The sequence below is a fragment of the Babylonia areolata genome, chromosome 11 (genome assembly GCF_041734735.1).
Source record: "Babylonia areolata isolate BAREFJ2019XMU chromosome 11, ASM4173473v1, whole genome shotgun sequence".
NCBI lineage: Eukaryota > Metazoa > Mollusca > Gastropoda > Neogastropoda > Buccinidae > Babylonia > Babylonia areolata.
The window spans coordinates 13,784,711-13,800,269 of NC_134886.1; the positions used below are offsets into that span (position 1 = coordinate 13,784,711).

Consider the following 15,559-nt stretch of genomic DNA (forward strand, 5'->3'; position numbering starts at 1 on the left):
AAATTCAAAACAGACATCACACAAAAGATTCAAGATTAAAGATTTAATTTCCTTTCACCCATTTTTGGCCATGGAGGATTACAAAGAAAGGAACAGAACAAACATAAAAAATACACAACGTCAACGAATTCTCAAAATGCAAATGAATGTCCAAAGCATACCAGAGCATTTTATAATTATGCATATGAATATTTCGAAGAAAGTAACACTAAAACCATCTCTTGAAATTAATTGGCATACTAATCGAAAAATAGTTCTTACTATGAAGCTTGTCTAATCATTTCAATTGCAATTTCGTACTCTTTCTAACGAACACTTGCCATCTTTGTAAATTTGAAATTGAAAGCAAACATTTGTTTCGAATTTGAATATATCAGACAACAACAATTGTAACAAGACCTTGAACGAAGAAAGCATTAGGGAATCACACACACACACACACACACACACACACACACGCACACACACACACAAAGTGGAAAGACGTTAAACTGAAGACTACTACTACTACTACTCCTACTACAAATACATACACGCATATATACACACACTATCCTATTTTATAATAGCGAAAATCCACTGGATAAATCAGTACAAAGATACGGTAAATTTCCCAAAGAATCATCACTCAAAAACTGTCATGGAATGACCATGCTGAATACATAATATCAAAAGCAAGTACATGATCTGACAAAAGGAATTATGAGTAAACAGCGTTAGGGGCAACCAGCAATGATTTCAAAACATTGCAACATCTCACATCCAATATGAAAAAGAAAAAAATCCCATTTGGACAAAACAACTTTCCATTGCTTCTGATTACTTGAAAAAAAAAAAGCTGCAAGCAAAATGACTTGCCTTTTGATATATTTTGAGTGTGTTGTTACGCATCGACCATCGAAATAAAAAAAAAAGAATGAAATACTGGATAAATCCCTCTGGATGGCTTTCTTCTTCTTCGTTCGTGGGCTGCAACTCCCACGTTCACTCGAATGTACACGAGTGGGCTTTTACGTGTATGACCGTTTTCACCCGCCATGTAGGCAGCTGTACTCTGATTTCGGGGGTGTGCATGCTTGGTATGTTCTTGTTTCCACAACCCACCGAATGCTGACATGGATTACTGGGTCTTTAACGTGCGTATTTGATCTCCTGCTTTGCGTATACACACGAAGGGGGTTCAGACACAAGCAGGTCTGCACATATCTTGACCTGGGAGATCGGAAAAATCTCCGCCCTTTACCAACCAGGCGCCGATGCCGAGGTTCGATGTGTGTGTGATTAAAAGTCCAACGCTTTAACCACTCGGCTATTGCGCCCGTTCAATGATTATCGAATTCTTGCAAGTGCTACGCATGCAATAAGAAGCTCAACGACTGAAAAATTCCTTCATATAAGAAAAGAAAAAAAGAAAAAAGAAAACCCTTCTCTCTCTCCATATCTATCTATCTATCTATATATATATATATATATATATATATATATAATATGCATATATCCATAGAGAGAGAGCGAGCGAGAGAGAGAGAGAGAGAGAGAGAGAGAGAGAGAGAGGTAGGTGGGGATAAAACACACACTAGTGGTAAACAAAAACACAAAGACTACAATTCTGAAAATGCATTACCGGTTGTATGACAAGCAGGATTTATCGGAAACCATCAATTAATCACACAACTCAACATCATACCAAAGCGATTTCTTGCAAAATTTGCTCATCATTCACACCGGCCATCTGTATTCCATGAATGCTTCCGTCATCGTCACTGGAAGCAGTTTTCTGAATGGACGGAATGATGAGTTCATCTGACAATGGCTGGTTACGTGTTTCCGCCAGCAGAAGAGGAGCTAACGCCGTCAGTGCCATGGCAACACCAATGATGACGTACAATACGTATGGCTTGTTCTGCAAGAGTTAATAATACTCTCTCTCTCTCTCTCTCTCTGTGTGTGTGTGTGTGTGTGAGTGTGGAGTTGTGGCTTAGGCGTCCGTCTTGGAAGCAAGAAACACACTGAGCGCACAGGTTCGAATCTCAAACTCACCAGTACTTTCTTTCCCTCCACTTGTGTGGTAGTCTGGATGCTAGTCGTTCAGATGAGACGATAAACCGAGGTCCCGTGTATAGTATGCACGTAAAGCACGTAAAAGAACCCATGGCAACAAAAGGGTTGTCCTTGGCCAACTTCTGTAGATAAAGCTATTTTGATAGGTATACATTGTTGGCAGAATAAAAGGGTGTCACTGCAGGTAGTTCCAGGCCGAATTCTTATACCGAGAAAACTGTTGTTAAAATACAATGCAATGCAATACAATACAATATAATACATAATATACATATCTATCTATCTATCGATCGATCGATCGCTCTATTGATCTATCTAGAACCTTTGGCTAAATAGGAACAATGGTATTTGAATGGAGTCACAAATATAACTTTAAAGAATATGGGCGCAGAGACTGAAGACACTTGTTTTTTGTTGTTGTTTTCTTCCACCATACAATATATATTAACATATATTCCTTGTCACTCTACCACTAAGCAGCAACATATTCTTCTCTTGAAGAACCACAAAGAATAATAAGTTAAATACAGATTCTTTGACAGCAAACATGTGTGAAAAAATAGCAGTATTATGGAGAAGAGGCAAAACATTCTACATAACAATTAGGGTGGACATTTTTTTGGTGCTAATTTTCTCTCTCTTTGCTTTTATTCTCACTCTTACTTACACAGGCAAATGCCACACACACACACACACACACACACACACAACACACACATTACCACATAAACTTGACATGGGAATTCCTCAGGGTTCAGTTATAGCCCCTATACTTTTTAATATTCTTATTCAGGATCTCCCAAAGGTATTGTCAAATCGTGTAGTTATAGTACAGTGTGCTGATGACATTTGTATGTGGATGGGTGTCACTCTAAAAAAGTCAACCCCAGAAAGAGCACAGAATTATATGCGGCGTTTGTATCAATCTGATCTTGACAACCTTGTAACTATATGTTTGAAAATGGTCTAGCCTTGTCGACAGAAAGAACATGTATGTTGTTGTTTAACTCAGGTGGTAACCCATCTAGCATGCCAATTTTTAAATTACTTGGTGACGTCATTGATTATAAACAGGTGGTGAAGTTTTTATGTGTTTATCTTATTTCAAAACTGACATGGAACATTCACTTTGATTACATCTTAACAAAGGCAAGGAAAAGTATCAATCTAATGAAAATTCTAAGCCGCTTACCTTGGGGAATGGATACAAAAACATTGATCCATCTTTCCATGGCTCTTGTAAGATCTAAGTTAACATATGCGCAAGAAATACTTTTCAGTGCACCTAAATATCTATTACAAAAGATTCAAAGTGTACACTGTAAGGCTTTCAAAATTGCCCCCGGGGTGCTCTTTCATGCATCCAACCAGGAAATATACAAAACGGCCGAAATTCTTCCTTTAAATGAGCATCGTGAGTTAGCAACAGCAAAATTCGCTGTAAGATACACTTCTATGACAGAAAATTTCATTGCTGATGAACTGACAGTAGGATCTGACATTGATTTTCCAAAAAGAGCTAAAGCTATTTCATCACAAGAAACAGTTGCAACTTACGTTTCAAATCTGTTAAAAGAATCTGGTGTTAACATGAACGAGTTAGCTATAAAACCATCTTATACTCCTACTCCTTTTTGGGAAATGTTGAAAGCAGATTTTGATACCAGCTATTCTGAAACAAAAAAGGAAGAAAACATAAATATCACGACAAGTACTGCCATAATACACACAGCAGAAAAATACCAGAATCATCTCCATATATTTACAGATGGATCCGTTCTTGATGACAAAAATGCTGGCGCGGCTTTTACTATTCCCGCTTTTAAAGTTGAAAAATCTTATTTTATTGGAAAGAATCTTTCCATTTTTACGGCTGAACTTGTTGCTATAATACAAGCATTGAGCTACTTGGTGAGCCATCAAACAGTTTTCTTGAAAATAGCATTCTTTGTTGATTCCAAATCAGTACTTTATGCTTTGGTACATTGTTTGAGGATTAAAGGTACTGATGTCAGTTTCTGTTGGGTGCCTTCTCATGTGGGCATTTATGGCAATGAAACTGCTGATAAAGCAGCTAAAAGAGGAGCACAAGATTCAGAAAAATCGACAAAAATACTTGTCCGACTTTCCGTGAAAGAAGCATAGAAAAAACAGCATGGGGTCGATTTCATAAACGATGGAAGACAGAGTCTTCAAAACAGAAAGGGACATTATTCCCCGAACGTATTATCAAAGAAAAATTACCGAATTCTTCAGCTTGCTATACAAGATTAATAACATCTACTTTCTTCCGTATAAAACTTGACGCGCTGAAGACAAAATATAGTAAAAATGTTATATGCATTTGTGGTAAGCAGTTCGGCTTGCATCATAGTTTGTTTCAATGTCAGCAGTTACGTATCTTCTTGCCCAAGTATTTCACAGAGAGTAACTATTCTGCAGATGATTTTGGGGAAGTTATTTCTAACGAGGTTCATTTAGTAGAACTTTCAAGGGCATTAGTTCATAGCCCTATTTCTACATTCCTGTAATGTACTTCATAATCATGTCACTGGTTTTAGTTATTATCATCATTATTGAATTGTTACTGTTAAAGCTAATTTCATGTTAGTTATGCATTTCTTAGTAGTTTTCTACCTTTTCTGTTTTATTCTGACTTCTCTTTCCTCTCTCCCTACCCCTCCCAAACCCCCCCACCCCCCCTTTTTTTTTTTAATCGTCTAATATGACTAATAGTGATAAGACGCTATACTAAAGAACGAACGAACACACACACACACACACACACACACACACTCTCACACACACACACACTCATACAGAGGCAAAAAAGTGGGTTACACACATTTACTTGACTGCTGGTGCAGGAACATTATATATTTAAGTCAATTCAACAGAGAAGAAAAAGTAAAATGGAGAATTAGCACATGGTGTTTCAAAAATCCACCTGTCTGTACATGTGACTGACAGTGTTGTAAACAAAAAGGCAGTAATATAGGTAAAAATATGTAAAACTCGTTTCCTTCACTTTCCTCACATATGCAGATGTATAATGCTAAACCTTAATCATTTACTTATCCCGTGTATGGGAACTACTTCCGTTCAAATTAAAAATAGCACATTTCCACTTTAGATGCACCCAAAGGCGCGTATATGCTTTTGGCCCACGTTTTAAATATATTAATAAATTCAACAACTTTTATCTGCTATATTATTTTTTGATATATCTGATATTTCATCGGTAAACCAGAGGCCAAAAATTCTAAAATTTGTTGTGTTCAATTGCATAGTTTATCAACTAGATGTCTTTTCTGCGGATTTCTCATTTCCCATAACAAACATTTCTTGTTTTCTTCAAAATTAAATTTTAGTTCTGAAATGTTTTCGAATTCATTTAGTGTTTTAAACAGTCTTTCGTATGAGCATCCGTCTCTTTCCGATGCAAATTTTGTATCGTCTGCAAACTGATTAACTTTGAAATCGGGGTTGAATAGTTTTATGTTCTTGAGTGTTTTCATCAACGCGATTTTTGCATGCAAGTATGTCGGAACACAAAACAAACAAATAAGGCGGTATCGGATCTCCCTGGTGGCATCCTATATTTATACCAAAGTGTTGGGTTACCTTTCCGTGAAGTACAACATAAAACTTTATATCATTATGAAAATAGGCTACCCAGTTACACATGTTATTTCCAAATCCAAATTCTTTCAGTACATTTTTCATGAAACCCCAATTAATCGAATCAAAGGCTTTTTCAAATATATTACTGCAAGCAGTCCGAGCAGTTTTTTTCCCAAGTAAAGATATCAAATTATCTGCAATATATCTTCCTTTTATGAACCCTGTTTGATCTTAATTGATGTTTTGGAAAGACAGTTTCAATTCCAATAGCTATACATGCTGTTCCGATAACTTACTATTGTGATAAAAATAGAATTATTCCGATTGTACAAGCCGGATTCAGAAAGGGCAGATCTACTTTAGATCACCTAGTGAAACTAACAACAAACATAAAACAACAGTTTTCAAAAAGAAAGAGTGTTTTGGCCACGTTCTTTGATGTACAAAAAGCTTATGACCGCATTTGGCATGCCAGATTACTGTTCAAGCTAACAGAACATTGGGTTAATTGGCAATATATACAGGTATATAAAATCTCTTTTGACAGAAAGAAGCATCATCACTAAAGCTGGGCAATCATTGTCGTCTTCAAGATCAATTAGCATGGCTATTTTGCAAGGATTTATAATTTCCCTACTTTTGTTCAAAAAAATGTTAAACGATTTGCCTAAATATTTGTCTAAATCTATTAATCTCGCCCAATACGCTGTTTGGTTGAACGTAACTTTGCGAACGAAAACGGGCTTGCGTTATATCAATCACATTAACAATTTATATCAATCAGAACTTGACAAATTAAACATTTATATGAAAGATAATATATGAAAGATAATGGATTACAGTTTTCAACTGAAAAGACACATGATACTTTTTAATAATGATACTTCTCCAAAACAATTACCAACTTTTCATCTTGATGGAAAAGAACTCTTCTACAAATCTGAGGTGAAATTCCTTGGTGTTTATTTTACTCCAAAGCTAAATTGGAAGAAGTATATAGAAAACATAATATCAAAAGAAATGAAAAGCTTAAATTTTCTTAAAATCGTCAGTAAACAGCCTCGGGGTCAAGATTCAAAAACTCTTATTCATCTCGCTACTGCACTGGTAAGATCTAGATTGACATATGGACAGGAGGTATTTTTCTCTGCTTTCCTTGAAAAAATGCAAAGCCTAGACAGCAAAGCCATAAAATTGGCCCTAGGTGTTCCGTTTCATACGAACACATTACAGTCGTGTAGAGCTGCAGTAATACTGCCTCTTAATGAATTACGAAAGGTAGCATCGGCAATATATGTAATTAGAGCAAATGCTGCATAAAATTCTGTCAAAACTGAGACTAATATACGGTCTGACAAACTTTTTTTTCGAAACGAGCGAAACAGAACAGAAATCTAGAATATTTTTACATACGTGTCAGATACTATTAATCAATCAAATGTTGCTCCACAAAATGTTGCTCCGATTATGAGTACTTCAACAGTGCTGGTAATGATCCATTACTGGTAATGAGCAAAAGTTTACACATAACTGGTATCACGCAAGCCACTTTGCTGATTAACGGAATGGGCAAAAATGTAGCGCATTACCGGTAATGCGTAAATTACCGCTACTGAGCAACACACACACACACACACACACACACACACACACAGCACATCACTCATGCGTATCACTTACCGCAGACAAAATATATGGGGCTAGAATTCCTCCGAGTCTAGCAGACATGTCGCAGTACCCAATACCGATGCTTCTGTTAAAAGAAAAATGCTTTGTCGCACATACTCAGAATAACTGAAAGCAAAGCAAGAACAAACATTGTACTAAAAAGCAGTGACCGCGGGTATTTTCAGGGTCGTTGGTAAGTACTTTCCAATATATAATTTCTGTAAAGCGTGAGACATTTACTGAAAAAACACAAGACACTTACCGTAGAAAATATATGAAATATTTACACGAGAAACCGTCTACTCAGTCACGATTTCCTGAAAAGAGCTAGACAGCTCAGTCACACTTGCCATAACCTTTAATGTGGAATAATTCATAAACAAATCCACATTTATTGGTTAAAACATATCAAGTGAAGAGGCATGGGGTACTTTTTGATGCTCTGCATTTCGATGAAGAATGATGGTGGGGGTGATGACGGTGCCGCCACTGGGGTTGCCTCAATGGTTGAGGTTTGGGACTAAGTGACACGACTGTATTATCATAATATATCCCAGTGTCAGCCAGACTGACTGAGAGATTAGACACAGTTTTAGTCATGAACTTTGAGCAACACGCCAAAACACGCATGTGTGAATCGGTGACTTTCGACTGTGTAGTCCCCAACTTCCTGTTTGAGCCCATTTCACACTCAATTGTGGGTAGGAGCCAGTCACGGGCCGGATAAACGCATCTCTGATGGGTCTCGAACTCGCACCCTCTCAATCGTCAGTCCACGACTCTAACTGCATGGGATATGTTGCTATCTTGTTCCTTCTTTAACCATGTCCAGAATCAAAAGAACTATGGAAACAGAAATAAGGAATGGCAGTTAAAGGTATGGAATGGGTGAATGAATGAATGGATGAATGAATGACAGTAAACGGACGAGACGGAAAGTCGGGTACCATACCTAACGACAGTCGGGTAGAGTTCAGCAGTGAAGAGGGACATCATATTCCAAGCCAGTTCCAGCGCTGCCCGGCAAACAATGCAGAACGCGTTGACGTAACTTCCTGCCTCCCCCTCCGATACTGAAAATCAGGTTCCGGTTCATTGTCGACAGTGTTGATTGCATTTGTTTGTTCAATGGGTGTTAAAGCGAGCGAAATAAACAATGCATGCTACGCTACATATGATGAGCTCGAGAAAGAACGAAGGGAAGAAGAAAGGAACGAAACTTACACAGAAGTAACAAAGTCACCACAACCGCCATTGACAAAGTGCAAACCATGAAACTGCCAAACAGTGCCCATCTTCTGCCGAACCTGCACACACACACACACACACACACACACACACACACATGAATTTTCACACACATATGGTTACCTTCCTCCACAAACCGATGACCTTCTGTACACAAATCCCCAGACTGTTCACATATTTTGATGTTGCTATTGTCTGTTCATCAAACAACTCCACCTCTACAAAATAATAATAATAATAATTAATAATTATTATATTTATATAGCGCTGAATCTTGTGCAGAGACAAATCAAAGCGCTTTCGCACCAGTCATTCACACGCATGTATAACTCTAAAACTGGAAAAACTGAACACAAAGAAGAGACAGGGAAGGGAGGCTATTTTGGGAAGAGGTGGGTTTTAAGACCAGACTTGAAAGAGCTGAGTGTGGAGACTTGACGAAGCTAAAGAGGAAGTTCATTCCAATTGCAAGGTCCAGAGACAGAAAGAACGGCGGCCAACAGTGGAGTGTTTGAATCTGGGTATGCGTAAACAGTGGATCCGAAGCTGATCGTAGAGAGCGAGATGGAGTGTAGCGGTGAAGGCAGCCACAGAGATATGAAGGTGCAGATTTGTGAATACATTTATAACATAGAGTACTGATCAGTGGGAAGGAAGAAAAAGGTCCGGTAGTTGACACAGGTATGGCAGGAGTAGGAAGCGGAGCAGAAGCTATCACGGGGGATACATTACAGTTTGGAATATTGTCATCAAAGGGGACAATATCACGGGAAGTAAAAATGTCAGCATGAACACGTGTGTTGAGGTTGGATGCAACACGAACAGCGCCGCATAAAGGGGATGTGTCAACACAGAGAGATAAAACATCAGGAGTACTGTCAGTAGTTCTGACGTGATACACAGCGGGAAGAACGTCAGAGGAGATACTGGACACGCCAGACAGGTCAGCACATGTGACGTTGTCAGTGACAGTCACAGCAACGGTAGGGCTGACATCAGAAACAGGACGATTAGTGCAGGGGACAAAACCATTCATGACCCAATCAATGAGGCATCTTGCGAGATTTTTGCTTCGCGACGTGGGTAAGCCTATATGTATCAGCCCTGGCATCACCTTTCTGTGTTCTGTTCAAGTGATCCGATGATCAACACAATGATTTTTGTGTAGTCCGCAAGGCCGATGGGGTTACCGTGCACCCCCAACCCCACCCCCCGCATCCCTGAGGAATGATGTAGACTAGTCGTAAATTGTTCTTCGGGGTCTGCTTCCCAAGAAAAAAAATTGGGACGCACTCAGAGTTACTGCCCTTGGCGCAAGGTACCCTCTCGCGCCCGGTCAATGAAATTAAGACAAGCTCAACTTCAAACCCCCATAAATCATGTTTATATAAATGAAATCACCACATATTATATGTTTGCTTTTTCAGTGGAGTCTTTTTTATACGAACAAATAATAGAATTGAAATATCTTCGTCTATTCCTTCACAAATAAGGCTTGTATTGGCCTACTATCAAATCTTCGATGAATTAATGTAAACTTGTCCTGTAGTTTTATTTCATCACTTCGGTATCATTCTTTTCGAAATTAATTTTACACAGAGATCTGCAAGGGTCTTCTAGAAATCATTTCAGTACGTTTGGATGAACATTTGACCCTTTGGGGAGTCACACTGGTGGAGTTGCTTCCCCTACCCCCAAAATGCTGTTTTACCAGGAATTGTCTTGGAGTCGCAAAATCGTGTGGTTTTGTGGCTAACGTTTACATATGTCATGTTCCCCTGCTTCAGAATACAATAAATACTGATTTGAATAATTTTCATTCAAAATACATTATATATATCGTGCAAATAAGTGATATTCGTCAGGAAAATGAAGTTTACCCACCGAGCACCTACCACCTCCCCCTAACATTCATAAGAATAAAACAGACTGGTTTTAAACGTATTTAGTGTGTTCTGTGATGATTTTATAATTGTTTCTCAAACGAAGCCACACGATTTAGCGTTTTGAAGGAAATTGTGAGGCCATCGTGGGGCCAACCTGATGTTTTTAGATGCAACAAAATTTTGTCCAACTCGCCTATCTTCAAATAGCAAACATTTCAAAAATGTAATTCTATGGGGGTGATGATTTTATATTGTGCTCTTGAGTGCGTTTGTGCATGCGCGAGAGTGTAAGTGTACACAAGTGTCAGTAGAGTTCTGTGCACGTGCGTGTGTGTGTGTGTGTGTGTGTGTGTGTGTGAGGGGGAGATGGGGGTGCGGAGGGAGGTGGGGTAGAGGATGAGGTATGTGAGTGTATGCATGCCTACTCTGTGGGAGCAACAGGATATTGGAACGTATATATATATATATATATATATATATATATATCTTTGTACATATGTGTGTGGAGCATATGTGTGTGCGCTTGTACAAGTAAGTGTTCATCTGTGTGTGTGTGTGTGTGTGTGTGTGTGTGTGTATGTGTGTGTGCCGTGGAAGCTGTGATACGTAGACTAGAAATGAGTGTGTGGAGGGGTGTAGAGGAGGTGCAGGGTAATGTGTGTGGTGTGTGTGTGTGGGTGTGTTGGAGCTCATGTACGTTTATATGTATTTGACTGTGCTTTCATATCTGTGAAACTGCGTGTTCGGTGCATATCTGTTATGCATGTGTGGGTGTATATGTGAATGTGTATCTTAATGTTTTACATCTATTTGCTTTTTTTTTTTTTTTACATTATAGTTATTATTTATTATTTATTTATTTATTTGTGTAAGCTTATCTATCATTTATTCACCTTTTTTTTCCCCCTCAAGGCCTGACTAAGCGCGTTGGGTTACGCTGCTGGTCAGGCATCTGCTTGGCAGATGTGGTGTAGCGTATATGGATTTGTCCGAACGCAGTGACGCCTCCTTGAGCTACTGAAACTGAAACTGAAACTGTGCTCTTGTTTGCTGAACAAACAAAAATGTTCATATTCCAAGAGACCATCAAGCGAACACAGATGTTACATATGAGAGAGAGAGAGAGAGAGAGAGAGAGAGAGAGAGAGAGAGAGAGAAACAAACTGACCATCCTGACAGGTGGTAGACAAACAGTGGTGTCGGAAGTTCCACCACTGTCATGAGAAAGAAGTTGAGATGGAAATCCCCGGACAGGTTCTTGATGCCGAACAGGATCCCGTAGTATGTAATCGAACAACAAAACCTAACACCAAACAAGGAATATATATTTCTAATATCTGTTTTTAACATTCAACTATGCATAATAAACAACATTCGAAGGCTGAATAAAATTAATACTATTTCTTTTCAGTATTCAGTTACAGTAAACCAACTAACAGGACTACTACACACACGTTATTAACTATTCCTATATCATTTCGTAGCAGCTCTCTCTCTCTCTCTCTCTCTCTGTGTGTGTGTGTGTGTGTGTGTGTGTTCGTTCGTTCTTTTGCTTAACGCCTATCAATATTTGTGATTTTAGACGAAAATCCATTATCTCCCCCACCCCACCCCATGCCTTGATTCATTGTGATCGGAAGTGATTTTAAAATATTTTCTTATTTTACTTGGATTTCATGTATCTTAATGTTCTAATCTTATTGGCGTGACATATGTTATGTGCATGCATACGTTGTTTGTGTGTGTGTGAGTGAGTGTGTGTGTGTGTGTGTGTGTGTGTGTGTGTGTGTGTGTGTGCATTTTACTTATATATACGATTTATTCCCTTGATGTTTTTATTTATGTATTGTTGTACAATACCTCACCAGGCTGACGTACAATACCTCACCAGGCTGACGGACTCCACACAGATGGACATCCATTGCCCTTCCCTGATAAGAGGCTCTGTCAGGGCGACCGAACTTTTCCCTCACCACATAGAACACCCTTCTATGGATACTTACAAAACCCTGTCTCGCGTGCACCTCGGGGATCAGCTGCATAGCACGAGACATAAATTCAGATCCCCAAAACCCCAAAACAGGCGTGGCAAAAGAGGTGGGAAAAGATTGTGCTTAGGTAGCAGAATGACAAAAGCAGAGCGGCTGTCAAAGAAATTCTTTAGAATCGGCAGTTGGAATTGTTCCAGCGCGAGAATGAGAATCTCAACAATTGAGAAATTGGCATATGATTTTGACATTTTATGTCTCCAAGAGACCAGGACAAGTGCAGACAGACCAATACATTTTGAGAATTTCACAGTCTTTCAAAGGAATGAAGGAAGAGGAGTAGCAATCATACTGAACAAAAACCTTAAAAACAAAGTTTCCACCATAAATCTAGAGAAATGGTGTAGCAACTCATGTGAACTAGTGGGGGTACGTCTCGAAAAACCTGACGGAATTCACAAAAGCATCGTGCTCATCAATGCCTATGTTCACCCAGGAACCTGCACAACAAAAGAGGATTGGGCCTTTTTAGAGGAAATAGAGAACGAACTTGGAGACTCAGTCATTATCTGTGGAGACCTCAATGCAAGATCCAAGCTATGGGACCAGCGGAACACCAACCCACAAGGACTCGCACTTGAAGGAATGATAGGGGAAATTCTTCTTAGCCCATTAACAACCACATCCCCAACTCGCCTTGGAACAAGACAAGGGGACAGTGACAGTGTGATCGACATTGCTCTAATATCTCCAAAATTCAGAGCAGAAATGAATGCAGAGACGCTTCCACACCAAGGCAGTGACCACCTCCCGGTAGTCTTCAGTCTACAGAAACTGTCAGATAAACGCTGCATGAAACCGCGTGATCCATTTCAGTATGAAACCAAAGAGACAACCGTCATCGAAAAATTAAGACGCAGAAGAAACAAAAGAACGGCACTGAACAGGATGCAAACTATTCAGCCCCCATGGTGGAATACCGACACAGAGATAGCCTGGATAGAAAAACATGCGGCTGTCAAACTTTGGCAAAAAGAAAGAACAAAACCATCTCCAGACAAAGATATTGAAACAAAAATGAAAGAAAAGACTAAACAGTTTGAAACCATTGCTCAAGAGGCCAAAAATGACAAGTGGAAACAGTTTTGCGAGGCACTCAGTTATGACTCAACATTGACAGAGTTCTGGCAATTTTATCGTCGCATGGAAGGGAAAACGTGCACAACAACAACCCCAGACATAGTAGACACTGACGGAACCAAGCTTAAGACAAACGAAGAAAAAGGATCCGCCCTGCTCAAACGTTTCATACAACAGAGCGATCAGAGGAACTTAGATGAGAAAAAGAAATATGTTGAGGAGTTAAACCAAACCCTTATGCAGACTGGACCTGATGATGACTTGACAATAGATGATCTAAATGGAGCAATAGCTAAATGCAAGAAAGAATCTGCCCCTGGCCCAGACAAAGTTCGCTACTCGGACATCAAGGAACTATCGGAAGAAGACAGAAGCAAACTTTTCAATCTATATCAAAACAGTTTCCACAATGGACATGTGCCGGAGGACTGGACACACAGCTTCTTAAAACCCATACCAAAACCAGGAAAGGACCATCATCAGGTAAGCGGCTACCGGATCCTAACCATGCAAAACATCGCTGGAAAGCTCATGGAACGCATGATAGCCAGAAAACTTGCAAGGGATCTTGAACACATGCACATTCTCCCTTCAAATCAAGGTGGTTACAGAACAGGCAAGTCCACATGGGAAAATGCAGCTGCTTTCGCATATGAGGTGTATGAAGGATTTCAAAGGAAAGAAGAAACACTAGCAGTAGCAATCGACCTTGAAGATGCCTACAATAAAGTCCAGTTTGCACACCTCATGGAGCTGCTACTAAGGTATGGAGTAAGTTTGACACTGACAAGATGGATAGCAGCAGCGCTTCAGGAAAGAACCGTCGTCCTACGCCTCGGAGATTGGATGTCTGCACCATCTAAACTATCCATGGGACTGCCACAAGGGTCTCCGCTCTCTCCTGTCCTCTACAATGTCTACACGAAGGGCCTTGCAGACTTAAACAACAATGGAATAGCTCGGGTGCTTACTCTTGCGGATGATGGCCTGGTCTTCAAAACTTCGAAAGATGCTCAGGAAAGAACCAAAGCCGTCCAGAAACAACTAAACAATATTGCTCAATGGTGCAAAGACACAGGATCTTCCATCAACCCAGCGAAAGCCCAAACGTTGCTGTGCACCCTCAACAACAGAACCGCGAGCAAAGCACCACCTTCTGTGTCACTCGATGGGATTCAGATCGAGAAAACTGAATGCCTACGCTACCTAGGAATACACTTCGACAGGATGCTGACCTTCAGAAAACATACGGAAAATACTGTTCTCAAATGCAAAAAAGGCCTTTCAGTCTTAAAGGCAATGGCAACCAAAGGCATTGAACAACGCCACCTCTTCCTGCTATACCAATCACTCGTCCTCAGTGTGATCGACTACGGACTTGGGCTAACAACACCGTCTCAAAGCAACCTCCTAAAATTAGAAAGAGTACAAAATGAAGCTATGAGGCTGATCCTTGGAACAACAAAAGACACGCCCACAGAAACCATGCGATACCTGCTTGACCTTCCTTCAGTGCAGGCCAGAAACAAGTTAGAACAGGTCAAGACCTACTTCAAAGCATTAGAAAACCCTCAAAACCCACTGCATGACGCAGTCAAAGAACCAAAAGGCAGCCGTCTAGGGCGAGGAAGATCATGGATGGGGCAAGCAGAAGACACAATCCAGCTAGTATGCCGACTACAAGACCTGAAAGAAACAAAAGAATGGGAGAAAAACCCCGAACACCTCAACCATCTATTCAACACAGCCATTTCCCCCACTCTAGGAAGACATTGTCGGGAATGGCCAGAGGGCAAAACTGATGCGGAAGTGAAGCTACTCATAGAAGAAAACAGTAAAGAAGAGGACATCATCATATACACAGATGGCTCAGTCACCAAAGACCAATCCGGTTGGGGATTCACTGCGAAACAAAATGGAAAAACAGTTAGGGAAGAGAATGCT

General features: G+C 39.8%; 1 protein-coding gene across 1 annotated transcript in view; it reads right to left on the reverse strand.

Annotated features, from left to right (window-relative positions):
* Positions 1-1,978: 1,978 nt before the first annotated feature.
* LOC143287144 (solute carrier family 22 member 4-like) overlaps positions 1,979-15,559 on the reverse strand; it is a 21,449-nt gene continuing 7,868 nt past the window's right edge. Inside the window, exons 6-11 of the mRNA XM_076595089.1 lie at positions 11,656-11,790; positions 9,478-9,590; positions 8,725-8,748; positions 8,306-8,426; positions 7,366-7,438; positions 1,979-1,990 (exon numbers count right to left, since the gene is read on the reverse strand). Coding sequence (XP_076451204.1) covers positions 1,979-1,990; positions 7,366-7,438; positions 8,306-8,426; positions 8,725-8,748; positions 9,478-9,590; positions 11,656-11,790 — 478 coding nt within the window. The remainder of the gene's footprint in view (positions 1,991-7,365; positions 7,439-8,305; positions 8,427-8,724; positions 8,749-9,477; positions 9,591-11,655; positions 11,791-15,559) is intronic.